At 38.7% G+C, this 21,307-nt stretch overlaps 1 protein-coding gene across 9 annotated transcripts in view; it reads left to right on the top strand.

The window, feature by feature from the left end:
* ZMYM2 (zinc finger MYM-type containing 2) overlaps positions 1-7,564 on the top strand; it is a 126,693-nt gene extending 119,129 nt beyond the window's left edge. For all 9 annotated transcript variants that reach the window (XM_050766725.1, XM_050766724.1, XM_050766723.1 and 6 more), the window contains 4 exons: positions 2,818-2,932; positions 3,567-3,818; positions 4,445-4,565; positions 6,696-7,564. In XM_050766725.1, the coding sequence (XP_050622682.1) occupies positions 2,818-2,932; positions 3,567-3,818; positions 4,445-4,565; positions 6,696-6,888 (681 nt within the window). In that variant the 3' untranslated portion in view covers positions 6,889-7,564. The remainder of the gene's footprint in view (positions 1-2,817; positions 2,933-3,566; positions 3,819-4,444; positions 4,566-6,695) is intronic.
* Positions 7,565-21,307: the final 13,743 nt, after the last annotated feature.

Genomic DNA, 21,307 nt, shown 5'->3' with positions numbered 1-21,307 from the left:
TGTATCTATAGATTAGATGTTTCTAAGTTGTGACTGCCTATGATGGAAAATAACAGCAGCAATAATATGGCATTGCTTCCCATACTACCAGAAATGAGTAATAAAACATACTGTAATTCATTCTGTAACAAGAGCAGCAGATCATTTATCATGGATTGCCTAGAGAAGCCTTTTCAGGAAGATTAAGTGTTGGCACTTCATTTAGGAACTGCTTTTAGTAGAGCTGAGTTGGGAACTTAGTTTTTGGTTTATTATTGTTGCTAAGGTTCTGAATGTTACATCGAAATTTTCTCTTTATACTAGATTTACAGATGAAACTATTTCAGAATCATTTCCCTCATTTTTTATTATGCATGTTGCTTTATGATAAAAGCAAAAAATACAAATTGCTATTCTAAACTTGGGGATTTTACTTTAGTGATTGTTTTATGTAATACCCAACTAAGTTTGTATTTTTAGAAATACAGGAACAGGGCCGGGCGCGGTGGCTCAAGCCTGTAATCCCAGTACTTTGGGAGGCCGAGGCGGGTGGATCACGAAGTCAGGAGATCGAGACCATCCTGGCTAACATGGTGAAACCCCGTCTCTACTAAAAATACAAAAAACTAGCCGGGCGTGGTGGCGGGCGCCTGTAGTCCCAGCTACTCGGAGGCTGAGGCAGGAGAATGGCGTAAACCCGGGAGGCGGAGCTTGCAGTGAGCCGAGATCGGGCCACTGCACTCCAGCCTGGATGACACAGCGAGACTCCGTCTCAAAAAAAAAAAAAAAAAAAAAAAAAAAAAAAAAAGAAATACAGGAACAGTACAAAAGTTTATAGTCCTGTTAAATAGCTGGAATCATGATGCTATATTTTAAACAATCACTGCTGTTCTCATTCATAACAATGAGGATCTCCAGGTAGTTTAGGAAATGCTATTTTTAGAACATCTACCCTTTGACTAACCTGAAAGCAGGGGAGAAACTTAGCATTGTCACTTTCTTGATTTACCAGGCTCTTATCAGTTGGTCTGTCATTGTATTTGAAAGACTTTAATTAGGAGTTTTTGTTCTACTATTTTAGAATTTTGCTGACTAATATTCCTTTGACTAGTTTGAATAACATTGGATCAACTCAGATGATGGCATTGTTTTGATTAGTGTATACATGGTATACGTTTTTTTTCTTTTACTTTTCACTTATCTGTTCTTTTATTTAAAATAGGTTTTTTGTAGACAGCATATTGTTGAACCTTGCCTTTAAAAAAATTGAATCCGACAATATCTGTCTGTGTCTTTTTTTTTTTTTCCTTAAGACTGGGTCTCGCTCTGTCCCAGGCTAGAGTGCAGTGGTGTGATCTCATGGCTCACTGCAGCTTTGACCTCCCAGGCTCAAGTGATTCTCCTGCCTCAGCCCCTCAAGTCGCTGGAGCTAGAGGCACATCCCACCGTGCCTGGCTAATTTTTGTATTTTTTGTAGAGACGGGATTTCACCATCTTGCCCAGGCTGGTCTTGAACTCCTGAGCTCAAACTGTCTGCCTGCCTTGGCCTCCAAAAGTGCTGAGATTACAGACGTGAACCACCGCTCCCACCCCAGGATCTGTCTTTTAATTGCGGTTTAGACCAGGGACTAACAGACTTTATACATAAAGGAGCAAATGGTACATGGTTACAGGTCATGCTTGTCTGTGTTGTGCAGCCATTCAGCTCTGTCGTTACAACATGAAAGCTGCAGCACAGTATGCAGATGAACCAGTGTGTCTGTATTCCAAGAACACTTGATAAAAACAGGCATGGGCCAGATACGGCTCTAGGACTCCAGTTTGCTAACCTTGGCTTAGGCCTTTTACATGTGACATGATCATTGCTGTCGTTGAATTAAAATCTCTTGTCCTTCTGGTGGTTTTGTATTCTCTCTGTTCTTTGTTTTTCATCTTTTTCTGCCTTCCTTTGAATTAATATGTTTTGTGATCCCACTTTATTTCCACTATTGGTTTATTATTTGTACCTCTTAAGTTTTACTTGTTACCTTAGATTTGTAGTCTGCATCTTTAATTACATGTCTACATTCAAATAATATTGTATTACTTCACATGTAGTTTAAGAGCCTGAGAACAGTGTACTCCCCATTCTTGCCTTTCATTCTTTGTGCTATTATCATATAATTTTATGTTATTTTCTCTAAGTCCCACTAATGTTTATACTTGAAATGATTCTATAACCACCCTCACTGTTAAGACTTTTCTAGGTTTGTGACAGTAAGTTATAAGATTCATAAATCTGCACTGTTTTACAGGTGGAGAATTAGGAATATAGAGACAATAAGAAAAAAGCGTTAGCCTGACAAAGTCAGAGTGCTAGAAGAGAGCTTTCGATAGCTACAGATAACATTTCATCCCATCCTTACCACTCAGTGTTTTTCTTTAGTCATTACCTTAATTACTCTTACTTCATAAGAAAAAAAAACTAAAAAGAAAAAAAAGTCACTTTTATTTTAAAATTTACATTTTTCTTCATCCACTATATAATAAATACTGGAGTCAAATATTCTTTTTTTTTTTTTTTGTCTGACAGACTGAAGATTGTCATCCAGTTTTTACATTCTCGATTCTGGGGTGTGTATTTCAGCTTTGAGTGTTTCAGGCAAGAGATTTGTTGATAATTTATGATTCTTTTTGATTTCTAGGTGCATACATAAAATCAGTCATGTTTTAGTATGCATTTCAAAGACATAAAGCTGTATTTTTTCCTTAAGAAATACAGAGTGTATCATGTTCACTATAATTAGCTGATTTTCTTTCAAGAAAGTTTGTGGGGCTTTTTTTTTTTTTTTTTTGTAGTACTTGGGTGGAAGTAATCGAAAAGACAACATATTTATTGATCCTGGATACCAAACATTTGAGCAAGAATTGAATAAAATACTGCGAAGCTGGCAACCAAGCATACTTCCAGATGGTAATGCTATTTTAAATAAAGGTGTTGTTATTTTTACAGAGTATGTGTGAAAATATTATAATTAAGTCACTTACATTAGATAACATTTTCTGAACACTTACTCTTGGGCTCATCTGACGTTCATCTCTTGTTGAATTAGAAATGAATGTGGTCAATAACTAGTGTTTATGAAGAACTTTGTAAGAAATGTGATCTACTTTCTCTGGAGTATGAGACTGGATGTTCATGTCTTAAGCCTTCCAGTGGAGCTTCTGATGTAAATTTCCCTTAAATCCCTGTTTTCAATATATGAAGAAAATGTGTATGTATGTGGAGTCACCATTTTTTTTCAGGAGTTTAAATTCCTGAATTTTAATTTTAAGAAGATTTACATTTTTTTTCTGACCACTATTTGGCTCGTCCTACTGAAGAACAGAAGCAAACATCCAGTCCCTTATTCCATAGATAATAGTTCCATAGTAGCCTCTGTATTGTTAAAGAGCTGCATAGGTAATTCTAAAATTCTTCTAGTTGATCTAGTATGAAAGAAGAATTGGTATAGATTTGTCCTTAAATTAACTGTGTCTACTTCTGGATGGTTAAATGAAAACTTTTATTTATTATAATTCTTTTAAAATAGTTCTCTCTATTTAAGGGTCAATATTCTCTCGAGTTGAAGAAGACTATCTCTGGAGGATAAAACAACTAGGATCACACTCTCCAGTAGCTCTTCTGAACACACTGTTCTACTTTAACACTAAGTATTTTGGCCTGAAAACAGTGGAACAACACTTAAGACTTTCCTTTGGCACTGTGTTTAGGCATTGGAAAAAAAATCCTTTAACGATGGAAAACAAAGCGTGTCTTCGATACCAAGTGTCTTCCTTATGTGGAACAGATAATGAAGGTAGTGTAACAGATTTCTATTTTTATTTTTACATTTTTTTTTGAGACAGAGTTTCGCTCTTGTTGCCCAGGCTGGAGTGCAATGGTGCAGTCTCGGCTCACTGCAACCTCCACCTCCTGGGTTCAAGCAATTCTCCTCCCTCAGGCTCCCAAGCAGCTGGGATTACAGGCAGGCGCCGCCAAGCCTGGCTAACCTTGTATTTTAGTAGAGACGGGGTTTCTCCATGTTGGTCAGGCTGGTCTTGAACTCCCGACCTCAGGTGATCTGCCCGCCTCGACCTCCCAAAGTGCTGGGAGTACAGGCGTGAGCCACCACATCTGGCCCAGATTTTTATTTTGAGATTGTCTGTGGTAGGGATATCCAAACCTTGCCTTACTAAAGACCACCTGGGTCACTTGTTAAGAACCTAAGGACTGTCTGTTTTATAAAATAAGACAACCTATGTCTTCTTAAGATGTCTCAGTTCCTTTTGTTTGAAAAATTGTACATTATCAGAAGCCATAACTTAAAACTCCAAGCCAGGGGGCACCTAGTCCTTATTCTTTGGTATAACAGACACTAGGAGTGATGTTTATATCTTTCTTCAAGATTATTTTAGGAGGTTTATTTCACTTTTATTTTTTAAGATAAAATTACTACTGGAAAAAGGAAACATGAAGATGATGAGCCAGTATTTGAACAGATTGAAAACACAGCCAATCCTTCCAGATGTCCTGTGAAGATGTTTGAATGCTACTTGTCTAAAAGGTGAATGTTAATGATACTTAACTTTTAAAAATGATGGTAGAAGTTGGCTGGTTTAAATTTAACATTACCAGGAAGTGACTTTTTTTATTGGATTCTTTTTGAGATTTCTTCTCTCTCAGTTATACCTAAGTTCATTCAGTTACAATCTTTTATTTTGAAAATACCCAGCTTATACATCATACTTAGAGTTTAAGCATACGTTAAGAAATCACTCTCTACTAATGAAATTTCCACTGCTGCCATTTTCTTTCTTTCTTTTTTTTTGGAGATGGGGTCTTGCTCTCTCACCCAGACTGGAGTACAGTAGCAATGATCATAGCTCACTGCAACCTCAAACTCCTGGGCTTAAGCGATCCTCCCACCTGTGCCTCCTGAGTAGCTGGGACTACAGGCATGTGCCTCCATAGCTGGCTAATTTTTGTATTTTTTGTAGAGACAGGGTCTCACTGTGTTGCCCAGGCTAGTCTTGAACTCCTGACCTCAAGCGATCCTCGTGCCTCAGCCCCCCAAAGTGCTGAAATTACAGGCATGAGCCATTGTGCCTGTCATTTTCTTTTAAATTACAGCGATTCCAATGACAGCAAAGCAAGGGACACAGACTTTTTCTTAAAGGATCAGATGGTAAATATTTTAGGCTTTTTGGGCTGTAGTATCTCTATTGTAACTAGTTGGTTCACAGACTTTTTCTTAACTCAGAGTAAATAAGCTTTTTGGGCTGTAGTATCTCTATAACTAGTTGGTATAATAGAAAATATCTGTATATAAATTCATGGCATGTGGCTGTGTTATAGTAAAATATAGTAAAACTTCATATAAGCAGGTGGCTGGCTATAGTTTGCCAATGCGCGGTGTAAAGGTATGCTCAAAGGTCGAATAGATAGATGGAAATATAAGTGAAGTATTTACATTTAAGAGAAAACAGTCAAGCAGGTATGAAAAATGGAATCATGTTCTGGAATTTTTTTTTCCCCCAATCTTAGACCAACAGGCATTTAAAAAAGTTTAAGGCAATAAAACGTTTAGAGATCATAGATTATTTTATGCTTGCCTATTGTTTTAAGTAAGCACTCTCTAATTTTCAGAAGGTCAGCATGAATTCAAAATGTACTTCCCTATTTAAACAAATTTATAAATCACAGTGAGGTCCCCAGGATGGCCCTCAAGAACTCGTAAAAGCAACAGTGTCATGTATAGGATGGTAGTAGTACAAGTTGAATGCCCCTTATCCAAAATGCTTCTGACCAGAAGTGTTTTAGATTTCAGACTTTTTTGGATTTTGGAATATTTGCATATACAACATGTCTTAGGGATGGGACCCAACTCTAAACATGAAATTCATTTATATTTCATATACACCTTATACATGTAGCCTGAAGATAATTTTATTTATGCATAGCCGGAAGGTGATTTTATTTTCCCCTTGGGGATGCCGAATAACCTGTGTGTTATGTGCCTGTGTTTTGGCTGCGAACTCCTCACATGAGGTCAGGTGTGGAACCTTCCACTTTTGGTGTCATTTTGGCAAAGAGTTTCAGATTTCGGATTTTTGAATTAGGGATGCTCAGCTTGTATTTCTCACCATGGTTTAGGGTAGTCCTATTTGGCTGCAATAGTGTCAGGGTCTTCAGTTGGTAGTAACTATTTGTTAGGTGGAAATTCCTATCTCACTATTATCTTGTTGGTATTTTAAAAATTAAGTTTCTATTATGTAATGCTGTAAGAATTTTTTTAATTTTATGTGCTGCCATATTTCATCAATTCTAAGACATTTTCACGTTTCACTATTTCTGAAACTGGGATGCACAGTTTAAATTGTTGCATCTTGAAATCATAATTGGCAGTGTTTTACTTGCTTAATGGTAACATTAAAATAATGAGTGATATGTCTATTGATGGTGTCTTGGATTTAATGAAATAGAGTTAAAATTGTGGTGAGAAATAATCTCTGTCACAGAAAATAACAGAATATTTTAATGACAGAATAATGGAGGCAGTGAGGCATAGGGTCTGGTCATATAGCGTGATTAATGGGGTCTGAATTATTCTTGAAAGAAGAAACGAAAGTTGTGGGAAATTTTGTATGTATTTTGTGAAATTGACTTTTTCCTCTCTTTCCTCCCACCTCCAAAGTCCACAGAATCTTAATCAGAGGATGGATGTTTTTTATTTGCAACCAGAATGCTCTAGTTCTACAGATAGCCCTGTCTGGTATACATCTACTTCACTGGACCGAAACACCTTGGAAAATATGCTTGTACGGGTTCTTCTAGTAAAAGATATTTATGATAAAGACAATTATGAACTGGATGAAGACACAGACTAAAAAGGAACGTTTCAGAAGCAATCGGGATAAAACAGCATTAGATAGTCACGCTGCTAGATCTTTATTATGGAAAACATTTCAAGTTTACTCCTTCTGTTTTGAGTTTTGTAGCAGTGTACCCACACTGGGTATTACCATGTAAATAATCTGTGAGTGAAAGTTGCCATTATTCTATGTAGTGGTTTTAGGATACTTAACAAATACATTCAAATTCTTTTTTTATTATTATTTATTTGATTAGGTATGTTTGTAACTTTTTACATTACAGAATATGAATGAGAATGTGCCATGTATAATTTTTTTCTTGTAGTAAGAAACATCCATATTGCACAACTCTACTGTTGCAAAGCTTCCTTGGAAGGGGGCTCTTTTACTGGGTTCTTAACCAGATGGTTGTGTATGGGTAGCACTACTAAAAGTTTAGAACTTGCAGTGTCTTTCGGAATTTTTAAAATAAACTGTAAACTAATAGGCTGGGGTTTTTGTTTTGTTTTGGGGTTTTTTTGTTTTGTTTTGCATTTTAGTTACTGAAGCCTTACAAGGTTATGTAGAGAGATACCATCTTCTGTACCAAAAATAGACAAGAGAATGCTGTCAATATTGGTGTACTGTAATGTGAATCTATACTGGTGAAAACAACTTTTTGTTCCCCTTATTAAAACCTTAGTGTCCTTTTCTCATTTGTGGCTTTCTGCATCACCCAATCAATAAAAAAACAAATATATATATATATATGTATATATATGTATGTATGTGTGTGTGTATATATATATATATATATAAATGATTGTAAGTTGAAAAGATCATCAAGACATTTCCTTTGTAAAAATGTCTGATGAAAGTATAAAATTCTGTTTTCTTTTATGCCAGCCATAAATATCTGAAATCCTCTTCATTTATAGAGGTTTGATTTTTGTTTCTTTTTTTCCCTCTTAAGGATACAGATCATGCTGCAATGTTACCTGTGTAGTACTCTAAAACTTAGCAATTTTATTAGAATTCTTGTGCCTGTTTACATTGGATAAAATTATTTTTAGAAATTCCACTCCTGAAATAGTTACAGAAAGTCAAGCTACGTTAAATAAGATAGGATCACATTTTATTATGAAGATTACCAGTGTAGTGATTCTGATACTGCAAATGATTGAGGAACAAAGAAACTAATAGAGAAAGTCAATCTCAGAGGAAATCCCATTCAATGTTAGATTGTTTGGCTTTTTAAATTACTTCTTATAGAAGGTTGCATAAAAAAAATTTGTGCTTCTGCATAGCAATTTATCCATTCAGACCTTTTCTTTTAGAATAAGGAAACTTAAAATCTACTTTCTAAAGACTGAACAAAGTGTGCTAGCTGCAAATTATCTTGAAATCATTTGGCCGTTTTCTAGCATGTGTGTAATCATGTTTTCTTCTGATTCCTGAATGACCATGGTAGCATTAGTGTTTAGAAATTGTTCGGTGGAAAATTGAGCTATTTTCCGTAGTGGCTAGCAATTGCTACACATCCTTAGATACTCCTCTCTCCCATAGGATAAATGTTACAGCACACAAAAGAAATTTTCTCAATTCTGATTTGGAAAATTTCACAGGTGTCATTATTGTATATTTAAGCAATAATTATCTGAATGTTTTTGGCCTAAAATTACTTTATAATGTTCTAACTTGTTTTATAAGTTTAATGACTTTTCTGTCCCTTGATTTTATATTGTTGAGTGATAATCAGACTGATAGTAGCAAATCTGATATTACATTACCAAAATAGATTGCTGATTGTCTATTTAACGAAGACAAGTGGGTAACATTTAAAATATATAATACAAAAATTTCCTCTAACTTACCTTTTTCCAGAACTACTTCTTTTAGCACTTTTCCTATTAATGCCTATTGTTGATTAAAAGGTGGTTAATTCTAACCATCTTTTAGTCTTCAAAGTGGTGCTATATTCCATCAAAAGCAATAAAGTTTTTCCCAGGTGTCACTTATTGTATATGTTACCAAATACCATAAATTTCTGCCATAGTACTACTATCAAGCACCTTGTCTTGCTATTTACAGTTTCTTCATTTGTACATTTTTAGCTTTTCTAAGTGGAAATGTCTACATAATTTTGATCTTGACATGGTTGAGGATTTAGAGCTCTTGTCTCTGTCTTGATTGCAATCCAACGATAGATTAACTTGATTCTCAGGGGGAAAAGAAAAAGAAAAACTTATTTTATGAGAATTGTTTGTTCTGTGAAACTTACTTCACCTAAAACACATTTCATTGATTCTTGGATCTTAGTTTATGTGGTCATAGTTGACTGTGGAGAAAAGGACAATGAAATGATAGCAATTTCCTTTTGCTTCTAGGTGATCTCTGATTATAGATAGCATCCTGTAAATATAACTTTATTGTCTTGAAATGTTTATTGAAGATGCTATATTTTTCTGTTCTGTTTTCTGAAGATTTTGCCATTTAAAATGATCCAGTGAAAAATATTTATCCACACTGAAGGAAGTGGATTTCCCATGCAAATTGAATCTTCATTAACACATTTTAAAAGTCTTTACTGTATTAGGTAACATAGATATTAAAGGATTTTTCTAGGCAAGAAGCTCAACTTTTTTTTTCCATAAAAATAATTTTTGCTTAAATAGTAACTCATGGTTTTCTTTTATTAAATGGGGTTGTCAGTATGTTAAACATTGAAATAGGAGGAGAATGCATATTTACTATGCGTTCAAATTTATCACTGTTTTTCTGACAGACTTTCCCTTTGTCCTTTCTAGTTATGACTTGGGAATGGGGTAACTTCTTTATGCATAGTATTAAGGGTTATAGTATGAAGAAATCATAAAATTGCAAGTTTTGGTTTGCATTACTCTAATGTGGGTTCGTTTAATCTGGGATCTTAAATATCTTGCAGCCTTAAATCACTACAAACATTTGCATTTTTATTATGCCAGTTATTTCCAAAATGTATTGTTATACGTGTCACTTATGTTTTTAAGCTAATATTGACTGTAGGATAATCTCCTTGTTCCCCTCAAAATAGTCATGAAAGTGTACATGAAAATATTTTTAAAGAATAAATTTCTTTAAATTACATACTTTTGGATTTCCCCCTTAATAAGCCCCTTACTCATTTTTAGAGAAGATTTTGAATTTCATTTATTCCATTCCACTGTGTTCTGAGGATTATATCAGTTTAGAAGTTGATGTCCAGAGCAGGTTATCTGTAACAGTTTGGATCTGAGAATAGAAACAACTTAAAGTGCTGTCCCAATTTGTACTTTTTTTTCTTTACTTGGAAGTTAGATGTCAGAGGGATACCTCAAGTAAGTGACTGTGATCCCCTGTCTTGAAGTGGAAAAGGGAAGGTCCCTAAAATCAGGGCAAGTGATGTCCTGATTAGTTACTGAGTTAAACAAGTTCATGAATTTAGGCCTTTTGGGAAAGAAAGAGAGAGAGAGAAAAGAGAATGTAAGGTTTAACCTGTATATTAAGAATAGAACCAAAGACCATTAGTTGTTAAGAGGTGTCAATCTTAACAGCATATTTTCTCTTGTGCAATGAAAAGAACAATTGTAGCTCTTTTAGGGATCTTAGGTCTTTTATTCTTTCTGGATTGCTTACATTGAATCCTTGTCATTTACTTAAAGACACATTTTTCCTGGAGAGGAGAAAGATCTTTTCTAAAATAACCTTAGCGCTAAGAACATGTTAGGCCTAATTTTAAAAGTCCAATTCAGATAACTCCTCAGAAGTAAATGCAGCACACTAAAATTCATTATCACAAAAGTTAGTGTTTGTTAATTATGTTTCCTCTGTGCTAAAAGGCTGCTGCTAACCATGGTAGTTAGGAAGAGAAAGCAAAAGAAGACATTAGTGTTGAAGAACTTACATCTTTGGGGGGTAAACAAGACATACAGTATATTTAAACTCCTAGAGAACTTAGAGTATTGGTGTTAGAAAGAGATCATTGTGGACACACAGAAGTACCTCAAAAGGCCGTTATGGTCTAGAAGACAGTTCACAGAGAGGATTACTAGCGCCTGTGATGACGCGGTATATGAAACGTGAGATTCTGTAACCTGGACATTGCTTTTAGCTCTGTTGGAAATGGTCAGTAGAGCAATTTCTGAATATTTTGATGGTGCGGTGTTGATGGCATAGGTCCTTATCTGTGGCTTTCAGCCCAACTTAATACAAGAGGAGTTAAAAATAGCACCCAAAAGGGATAGCTAGAGCACGCTCACCATGCACTAAAGAGAAATCTAAAAGGTGTTCAAGTACATTGAATCAAATGAGTAATCCAGCTTCTAGGTTACGTAGGATGGATGGAGCACACGAATTCTTGCAAACATTGTAGAGTTTTTTTTAAAACTTCATCCACTAAGGATTTTTTTAATAATAATTACTTTTGAAAATAAAATTTCAACTATTTTCCAAGTTATGAGTGTGCTTCTCTTAACCCTATAAGCAAGATGAAATCTTGCCATTTGGATTACATATTTGTAGTTCTATATCGACATCAGCAGATGGCAATAGTATACAAATGGTATACAGCATGAGGCTTCCATTGCTTTTACTTTCTTTGTAAGTATACTATAATCCTTTATCTGAAACCCTTAGGGTTTTAGAATTCAGAATTTTCTGCTTTTCAGAGATGATATATATAACGTAGATTACATAACACCCTCAGTGGGCCTGGGGCAACATCCCATAATCAAACGTTAGTATTTCTGCGGTTATAAATGAGACGTTCATAGTAACTGGGATTAACTATAAGGCAGTAAGCTATCTGCCTGACATAGTTTAGGTCAATTTTTCTCACAAACTTAACAGAAAAACTAGGTTTTCAGAGATTTTTTGGATCTCAGAACTGGTGGTTAGGGACTGCTGACCTCTACAAGGAAACTGGTGTCGGGTCTAGAATTTTCCTTCCAATAAAATACGTAGCCATTTTCCCCCCTTTTTAAATTGCTTAGCTTTGGTAGAGGTAACTGAAGACTTTCTTCTTTAGAATTCATGTATTAGATTTTTAAGAAAAATGCATGAAGTTGTTAGAACAGGCATAAATATAAATGGCAGCTCTAGAACCATTACGGAATTTTGAAACACTTAACAATTGCTTTCTTTTACTTTTCATCTTGCCTCAATACTTGGAGCATTACAAGTATTCTGCGTAAATAAACGTTCATGAAGAGCTGCAGTCATGCCGTGGAGCCAGTCATTTATTCATTCAACAAATACTCAGATTCTTCCACACACTAATTATTCCAGGTGCTGGGAACACAGAATTCAGACCCAGCCCTTCCTCTCGAGGACTTAGTGTAGTCTGGGAGAAATGGGAATGTGATGGAATATCAGAATAAGATGGGCACTTAGGCCTTATTGAGCATGATCACACTTGTATTTTGAGTAAAATACCCTGATCAAGTAATTTTTCAAGGAGCTACGTTTTGTGACACAGCTCCGTCTCCCGACTGCGGTTCCAGACTTCACCATGACACCTGTCTGCCCATTCTGGAAAGGGAGAGGTACCGGCTTTTAGGATGCGGAGATGAGCACATTGAAAAATAAGAGTGAACCAGGTGGAAGACGCTCGATCTTTAGAGGTTATGAATCAGTGTTTGTTCATTCAGTTTTTAACCAGTCACCTTGCTGTAAGAGCAGAACATAACTGGCTGGAATGTAATGTAGGGAATTTTTCCCTGTTGGATCCCAAGCACCTAGAAAAGTCCCTAGCACCTATTAGGTGTTAGTAAATGTTTGTTGAATGAATCAATGATTACAGGTACTTTTAAGCATTTTGAAAATAAAGGAACCATTGGAAATATGACCTGTGATCAATGAAGAAATTACCTGTTTTTTGGTGTGCCTTTGAACACTTCCTTGCATTTGTGTGTGGGTGTGTATCTTTTCTGATTTGCTCAACATACTAGTACAGCTTGAGTTCCTGTAACCTTCCATGTGTGAGAGCCAAGGAGATGAAGATGTAGGACTTGATGGTCTGTAGTACTGCTCAAAATAGTAACACTTAAACATCACTTGTGGATTTCGTTAAACTGGAGGTTTCTGGTCTGCCCGCTGGAGATGGGTTTAGTAAGTCTGGGTGCAAGTCTCCCAGAGAGTTGCATTTTAAACACCTTGGCTAAAAACCCAAAGTCCTACAGTCTAAAAAGTGCTCCACCTACACTTTAAAAAATGAAATAGAATTGCATGGAATAGGACATAATAGAGGCATTTTCTTCATGAACCTTATTTTATACGCGTGTGCATTGGTTGGCAAATGGAAAACATTTTCATGGTTTTCTAAGTGTGAAAGCCTTCCCCTAGGAGAAAACTAAGCAACTCCCCACTACATACAGAAGGATGAGGATGTGGTGTTAGTCTGCACCTCCCATTTTGTTTTCAGATGTCACTTTCTTAGTTTATCTACACCGGACTCCAGAAAGCTGTGACCTGTGGGGACATGTGCTTTTCATTTTGCCATAATAGGTAAGTGGCTAGTCAAAGCTAGTGTGGTGTAGTGTTTGAATCGTCCATTTCTCTACTTGTTTGCCGTAAGTTTGAGGCAAGATTCTTTTTTCCTTGAGTTACTGTGAGAATAAAAGCAACAGTTCTTGCAGTGCTTTTCTGTGTGCCAACCCCTGATGTACTGTTGGTATTACTATTCCCAGTTTGAAGATGAGCGAACGCCTAAGGTCACACAACTAGGAAGTGGCAGAGGTGTGACCCACATTAGATCTTTGTGTCTAAAAGCCCATGGGTGCTCCGGAACTACTTGGCCATTCGTGTATGTGACAGACTGAAACAGGTAGTCCTTCCAGGCTACCCCAGTCATCCATGAACCTCTTCTCGACTGGTAGAGCAAATGTTTAGTAAGCACACGCGGAGACAAAAAGAGTAAGCGAGCCTGCAGCAGAATTGTGGAAGATAGCAGGTGAATACACGGAAAGGAACTTAGCAGAGCCAGCCCCAGCCGCGCTCCATACACTTGCCCTGCCTGCTTCACCTGCACGTGGGCAGCTGACTGCCGAGGAACACGCTTGGCAGCTGGATTGCCATCCCATACCTTTCCCGCTGCACGTGAACCCTTCTCCATTCTGTACACTCAGGGGTTGGTCAGCTTTTTCTGTAAAGGACCAGAGAGTGAGTATTTCAGGCCTTGCAGACCAAGAGGCAGCATTGAGGATATTATGTAAGTACTTAGAGGAATGTCCGTGTATTTTTTTAACTGACAAAATTCAAAATAATAATTGAGTACAGTTTTTCTTAATCGAGTCTACTAATGAGAGGGATAGAATGCTTTTTAGGGGACTGTTTCACTTAATTGGAGTTCCAAGTAAGTAGTTAGCTATGATCAAAATTGATTGCAAATGTTCACTTGTTAGGTTTTAATGTATTTCATCTTTGGAAATGTCTTTTCAGGCCGGGCGCGGTGGCTCACGCCTGTAATCCCAGCACTTTGGGAGGCCGAGGCGGGCGGATCACGAGGTCAGGAGATCGAGACCATCCTGGCTAACACGGTGAAACCCCGTCTCTGCTAAAAATACAAAAAATTAGCCGGGTGTGGTGGCGGCACCTGTAGTCCCAGCTACTCGGGAGGCTGAGGCAGGAGAATGGTGTAAACCCGGGAGGCGGAGCTTGCAGTGAGCCGAGATTGCGCCACTGCACTCCAGCCTGGGCGACAGAGCGAGACTCCGTCTCAAAAAAATAAAAAAATCTTTTCAAGCAGGTAAATGCTGCCAAACACTGATATCAGTCCATGAGCGTATGATTATAGTAAAATATTCATCACTTGGAAAGCATTTGTACAATTCCGTTAGATCGTTCTCTTGATAGTTACCTTTCAGCATGTTACTGTGTTGCAGATTAATCTCCTTCAGTTAAAAGTTAGATGTGATCTGCTCAGTTTCCCAATTAAATGGACTTTGACGTACAGAAATTTCCTTCACACTTGCATTGAGCTCTGAAAAACACTGCTGGAACTCTAGTTTGAGACTGGCAACGTGTCTGCTCTCAATGTGTGGGGATGGGAATGCCATTGCTTTTGACTTTTGACAGCATGAGAATTGCATAAGCAGCTTGATGTTACTTGTGATTCAAGCAACATTAGTTGTCATCATTAACTGAAATAACCTTACTGCAGTATGTTTTGCATTTAAGCACTGTTTTGCCTTGTAATTTTAGGGTGAATTCATCAAGAAACATCATCAAGCTTGCAACAAAATAACTTCCAGAGCTATTCAGTGTTGAGTCGTAGTGGTTGAGTGTGGTTTATCTCATTCAGAACAATTGCAGTCTTTGCCCTGAGCTCAAAACATCAAATAAAACTTGGTTGCGGCCAAGTCATTGACCTGCTCTGTGGTAGGGCAAGTCGGGATGTTCAACTGTGCTGTCTGACAGATGTTCACAGGATTGACGATAGTTAAATCCAAGAAAGTGAATGAAGTTCGCCATTGACACTGCTGGTTCAGTAACACGTGATCCATTCATGACGTATTTACTGCAAAGCACTGCTGATAAATAATACCATGAACAACCTTAGGCTTTAAACATTTACATTTCAACTAAGACTTTTTCTGCTTCGTAATTTTGCCACCATTAGTTGCACTCAGCCAATTCTATTTTCAGGTTTTCTCCACTTTACCTACAGATCTACTCATAGATGCTAATAATTCTTCAGTCACTTTAAACTTGGAATGAGACACACTGAAAAGACACCTAAGCAGTGTTGGTAAAAAATCATCAAGAGCAAAGAAAAACACTTGAAAACATCTACCTTGTTTTCAAAATTTTAAATGACTCTTCAAGTCTTTAAGCAAGTCTTTTTGCCAAAAGGCCAGTACTCTTAAACAAGCTTATTTTCTCTGGATACATTTCTTTGGCTGCTGCAATCAAATACAATTTAATTAATTTACCATTGGGAAGTGGCTTTCCTTGCTTGGCTAACAAATGAGCCGCTGGAAACTTTTGGTTGCAGCCTCATTTGAATTTTTTTATTTTTTGAGGAAATTGTGCTGGAGTGAGAGGTTCTGTTTCAAATTTTCTAATTTTTCTGACCGTGGCTCTCCTGTGAGTTGGACATACTGTGAGGAGGGCTCAGGCTGGTCATGTTGATGGACACTGTGTTCTTTAGCATCGCTGTCATGTCATTTCACAATAAACACAAAGCCAGCTAATGCAATAGCAGAATCCAACTCCACTGTGCCTTAACATTGGAGCACCCAAAGGACACTTTAATTGCTTTGACATGGTGAGTTTGCACTGGTGAAAATAAGATGTTGGCGTGGCAATGTGCATGGCACTTGAAACGCTGATGTGAAGCCCTCGCTGCAGTGTGCTAAGCGCGGTACAGAGCTGAGAGTGCCACAGGCTACTCCCTCACAGCTCCTCAGCCTTGCCCTTGCAGCGAAATAGCCACCAAAGGCCATACATAATGAAAAAGTGTGTCTGCGTTTTAATACAGCCTTATTCATGGAAATATTTGAATGCTATATGCCACAAAATATTTTTTAAAATGTCTCCAACCATCAGAAAATGCATAAACCATCCTTAGCTAGTGTGCCTTGTAGAAATTGGTCTGCAGCCTGAACTTGGCAATTCCTACTTGTTAACCTTGCTTTCTACTTCAATTTCTTAGAAATGCAATTTTATTTATGTATTTATTTTTGAGACTGAGTCTTGCTCTGTCGCCCAGGTTGTGGTGCAGTGGTGCAATCTTGGCTCACTGCAACCTCCTCCTCCCCGGTTCAAGTAATTCTCGTGCCTCAGCGTCCTGAGCAGCTGGGATGACAGGCATGTCCCACCATTACAGGATTACAGGAGTGGGCCACCATGCCCGGCCCAGTAGGTAATTCTTAATCATCATACTACTTAGCATTTTAAACTGCAGCGCATGACTTCCTTTTTGAAACATGTTTTTGAACTTAGTTTCCTATATTCTATGGTCTCCTGATTTTTCTCCTACTTCATGTGGCTCTTCTCAGTATTCTTTGCTAATACCATCCTTAACCCCTTAGCCCCTAACCTCTTAAAGTTAGGATGTCCACAGCTCAGTTCTTGAGCCTCTTATCTAACTTAAATCTGTGGGGTTCTTACGTAGTCTCAATGGCTTTAAATGCCACCAGTATACTGAAAACTCTGTTACATGTATTGACCACATACTTCCAAGTTGGGGAATAGATGTTTTCTTCCAGCACTTTAGCTATATTAACTCAGTTAATACAACCGCCCTATAAGCCAAAGCATGGAAAACCTTTCTATTAAGGGCCAAAGGGCGAGTATTTGAGGCTTTGTGGACCTCCTAATGTGTCCTGAATTCCTTCTGGTGGGTTCTTGGTCTCGCTGACTTCAAGAATGAAGCCCCGGACCTCACGGTGAGTGTTACAACTCTTCAGAGTTTATTCCTTCAAATGTGTTTAGATGTGTCCGGAGTTTCTTCCTTCCAGTGGGTTCGTAGTCTGGCTGAGTTCAGGAGTGAAGCCGCAGACCCTCCTCGCGAGTATTACAGTTGATAAAGATAGTAAAGACCCAAAGGTTAAGCAGCAGCAATATTTACTGTGAAAAGGAAAAGAACCAAGACTGCACAGCATGCCAGTGGACCTCAGGAGGTTGCCGCTGGTGGCTGGTGGCAGGGGACCAGCTTTTATTCCCTTATTTGGCCCCGCCCATGTCCTGCTGATTGGTCCATTTTACAGAGCACTGATTGGTCCATTTACAATCCTTTAGCTAGACACAGAGCTCTGATTGGTCCATTTACAATCCTTTAGCTAGACACAGAGCGCTGATTGGTCCATTTACAATCCTTTAGCTAGACACAAAAGTTCTCCAAGTCCCCACCCAACCCCGAAGCCCAGCTGGTTTCACCTCTTACTAACATTTTGTTGCATGTTCTTTTATGAGTTTTTTTGGATTCTTTACAACCGTTTAAAATGTGAAAAGCATTCTTAGCTCATAGGCCATACATAAACAGGCCATGGGCCAGATTTGCACTGATGGCTGTGGTGTGCTGACCCCTGCCATAAGCTATTACAGAGTAGTGTATTATTATCCCCGTTTTACATGTGGAGATACTGAGGCACAAAGAGTTCAAATAACTTGCCAACACTCATCAGCTAGCAAATGAAACGAGGGTTCCAACAGGCAGTCTGGGCTCCAAGTCTGTGTGCCTAATCACTACGCTGCCTAGAAAGTTAAAATACGTGTTGGTAAAAAGGAAAGCTAACCAAAAGCTAGCAATTATGCCCCAGAACTCCAAAAAGTCTTAGGAATTGGAAGCATCAGACACTCTGAAGATCAGATTGTTTAAAAGTCTGCCAGAAAAACCATGTAGTCCTTTCCAAGATCCTGCCCCCAGCCTTAGCAGCCATTCCCCACACCTAGGAGTTGAGGTTTAGTCTCCGGAAAAAGTGCAGTAGAGAAGCCTGGGACTCAGAGAGGCCAGGCAAGACTGAGGCCGGCGGGTTGCATGCCAGTCTACAGCTGAAAGTGAGAGCCCTGCTGCTTGGCACCCAGGATGCTTGAGGCCAGGCTTGCAGAAGATCTGAGGATTCCTCTCTGGGGGGATAAACAGCCCAGGACAAATGACAGTGATACCTACAGCTGCTGACGTCACGATTCTGCACAATGACCTTACAGTCAGGAAGCCCTCCTCAGGTCCACAGAGCTCCCTTCAGGGGTTTGCACTCTAGGTAAGCATGGATTAGACATTTGAAGAAAGCTTTCGACATGAAAGAGAACCAAAACAAGAAGGAAATGGGAAAAAAGTGCTACGATGTAGGAAGCAAAGGAAAACTTTAATTCGATTAAAAAAAAAAAAAAAGATAGACATATCCAGGAAGCAAGAATCAGAGGCTACGAAAAAGGAATATTAAGAAAGACTTGGAAAAATTCAAAATATGATAGCAGAAATAAAATATTCAGTCAAAAGATCGGATAACAAATTTAAGAAAATCTCACATAAAGTAGAGCAAAAAGATAAAGAAGGACAAAGTAAGAAAAAGATTTTTTTTAGTCCTATAGATTTAATCCAGAAGGTCCACTATCAGACAACTACAAATTCCAGAGAGAGAGGACGGAGAAAGTGCAGGGGAAGAAAATGGCAAAGAGATAATATGGGAAACGTTTCTAGAATGGGAAAGTGAGATTATCCATGTTGAAAGGGCACAGGGTGCCCAGGGTAATTAATTTAAAAAGTCTCAGACCAAAACACATCATCGTGAAATTTCAAAAAATGGGATGTGAAGCAAAGATTCTACAAGGTTCCAAAGAGGGAGAAAAAAAAAATCCAAAAAGCAGATTACATACAAAATATCTGGAATCAGAAAATGATTTGACAGCAGTGCTGGAAGTTAAAAAAAACAGTGCTGTAAAGCCTTTAAAATGCTGAAAAAAAATTATTTCCAACCTGAAATTCTATGTCTAGCTGAGCTATCCGGTGGAGGAAGGGCATTTTCAGATCCGCAAGTCCTCAGAAAGTTTCCCCCTTAGATGTCATTGTCAAGAGGTGGCTCTGTTCCGCCGAAATGAGATTATGAATGAGGACAGGGGATCCAGCAAACAGGAGCTGCAGCCCGGATGAGAGGCGCTGAAGGATGGCGGCTGTGTGACATATCATCATGCCCCAGTTGTCACTTTATTGTCTCTCGGCTCTAAATCCACCCTTCTACCTTTCTTTGTGCTACCTGAGCAGGACCCTGTAAGCATTTCCCGTTTGCTGGCCGTCGCAATGGCAAGGCTTGTCAGTAAAGGGCATGGGAAGACATTGCAAGAGGAAAGGTTTTCTTGGGGTCAGTCCCCGTTTTTCTTGTTTTCGTGGAGAGACCGCCAGCAGAACCCCAGGGGGAGTTTTCCTGTGAGTTTCACTGGCAAATCGGTGGTGACTTCTGCCCATCGGCCCAGCCTCAGCACCTCATTGACTCTACCACAGGCCGCAGCCTCAGCCTTGGTCCTGCGTTGCTGCCTTCCCTCCATCCTAGAGGCAGCAGCTGCTCTCTACACCTGCTGCTCCTGCATTCTCCAATGTTCACTTTATGCCTCCCAGGAATTCATTCCTTAATTACTAGCTAATAATTCTTTATGTTAAATTTTCCCTGGTAGTATTACTGGTATGGATTCTGTCTCCAGACGATCCCGACTGACATACATAGTACTATAAACACTGAAACATTATTCTATCAAGATGTATGCTGTGGTGGTCTTGGGATGATGGAAAGGGGATATAGGTATGGATGGACATGTGAGGGGGTATGTATGTAGAAGAGCCAACTCTTCTGTGGTGAGAAGTCAGTAGATTACATGAAAATTTAAAAACTAAAACAAAACAAAAAAAATGCACTGAAGTATGTTTAGAAATATGGCTGTAGTGACCAGGAGAAAGAGCTCAGTGATAGGAAAGGTGCTGCCCTTGGAGAACAACAGGAGAGGAATCTGGAGTGGGCAGGGTACTGCTGGTTTTTATTATATGTCTCTCAGTGCTACAGCACCCCCCTTCTCCTCAGGAGATATGGTTCAAGACCCCCAGTGGATGTCTGAAACCACGGATAGTACCAAACCCTATATATACTATGTTTTGGTCTGATAATCTAGATGGCTACTAAGTGACTGACAGGTGGGCAGCAAGTACAGTGTGGAGACACTGGTCAATGGGACGACTCGCGTCAAAGGGTGAGATGGCTTGGGACGGCGTGGGACTTCGTCACGCCACTCAAAAGGCTACGCACTCTTACCTTAGATAATTGTTTATCTCCAGAATTTTCCATTTAATATTTTGAGGCTGCAGAAAGCAAAACAGCCAATAGGGGGATGACTTCTTTACTTTTAAATTGCTTAACGTATTACTTCATCTTTTAATTTATTCATGAGCGCTCAAATATGGAAACAGCTCAAATGTCCATCAACAGATGAATGGATGAGCAAAATGTGGCCTATCCATACAATGGAATATTTTTCAACCCTAAAAAGGAAGGAAATCCTGTCACATGCTATAACAAGGACACACCTTGAAAACATTATGCTAAGTGAAATGAGCCAGTCACAAAAGGATGAATATCGTGTGATCTCACTTATAAGAGGTGCTAGGGGCTGGGCACAGTGGCTCACACCTGTAATCCCAGCATTTTGGGAGGCTGAGGTGGGAGGATCACTTGAGGTCAGGAGTTCGAGACCAGCCTGGCCAACAGGATGAAACCTCATCTCTACTAAAAATACAAAAATTAGGCAGGCGTGGTGGTGGATGCGTGTAGTCCTGGCAACCCAGAAGGCTAAGGCAGGAGAATTGCTCAAACCCAGGAGGCGGAGGTTGCAGTGAGCTGAGATCCGGCCACTGCACTCCAGCCTGGGTGACAGAGCAAGACTCTCTCTCAAAAACAGAAAAAAAAAAAAAAAAAGAGGTACTAGGGTAGGCAAATTCATAGAGGCAGCAACC

The sequence above is a fragment of the Macaca thibetana genome, chromosome 17 (genome assembly GCF_024542745.1).
Source record: "Macaca thibetana thibetana isolate TM-01 chromosome 17, ASM2454274v1, whole genome shotgun sequence".
NCBI lineage: Eukaryota > Metazoa > Chordata > Mammalia > Primates > Cercopithecidae > Macaca > Macaca thibetana.
This window is presented reverse-complemented; position numbering and strand designations above follow the sequence as displayed.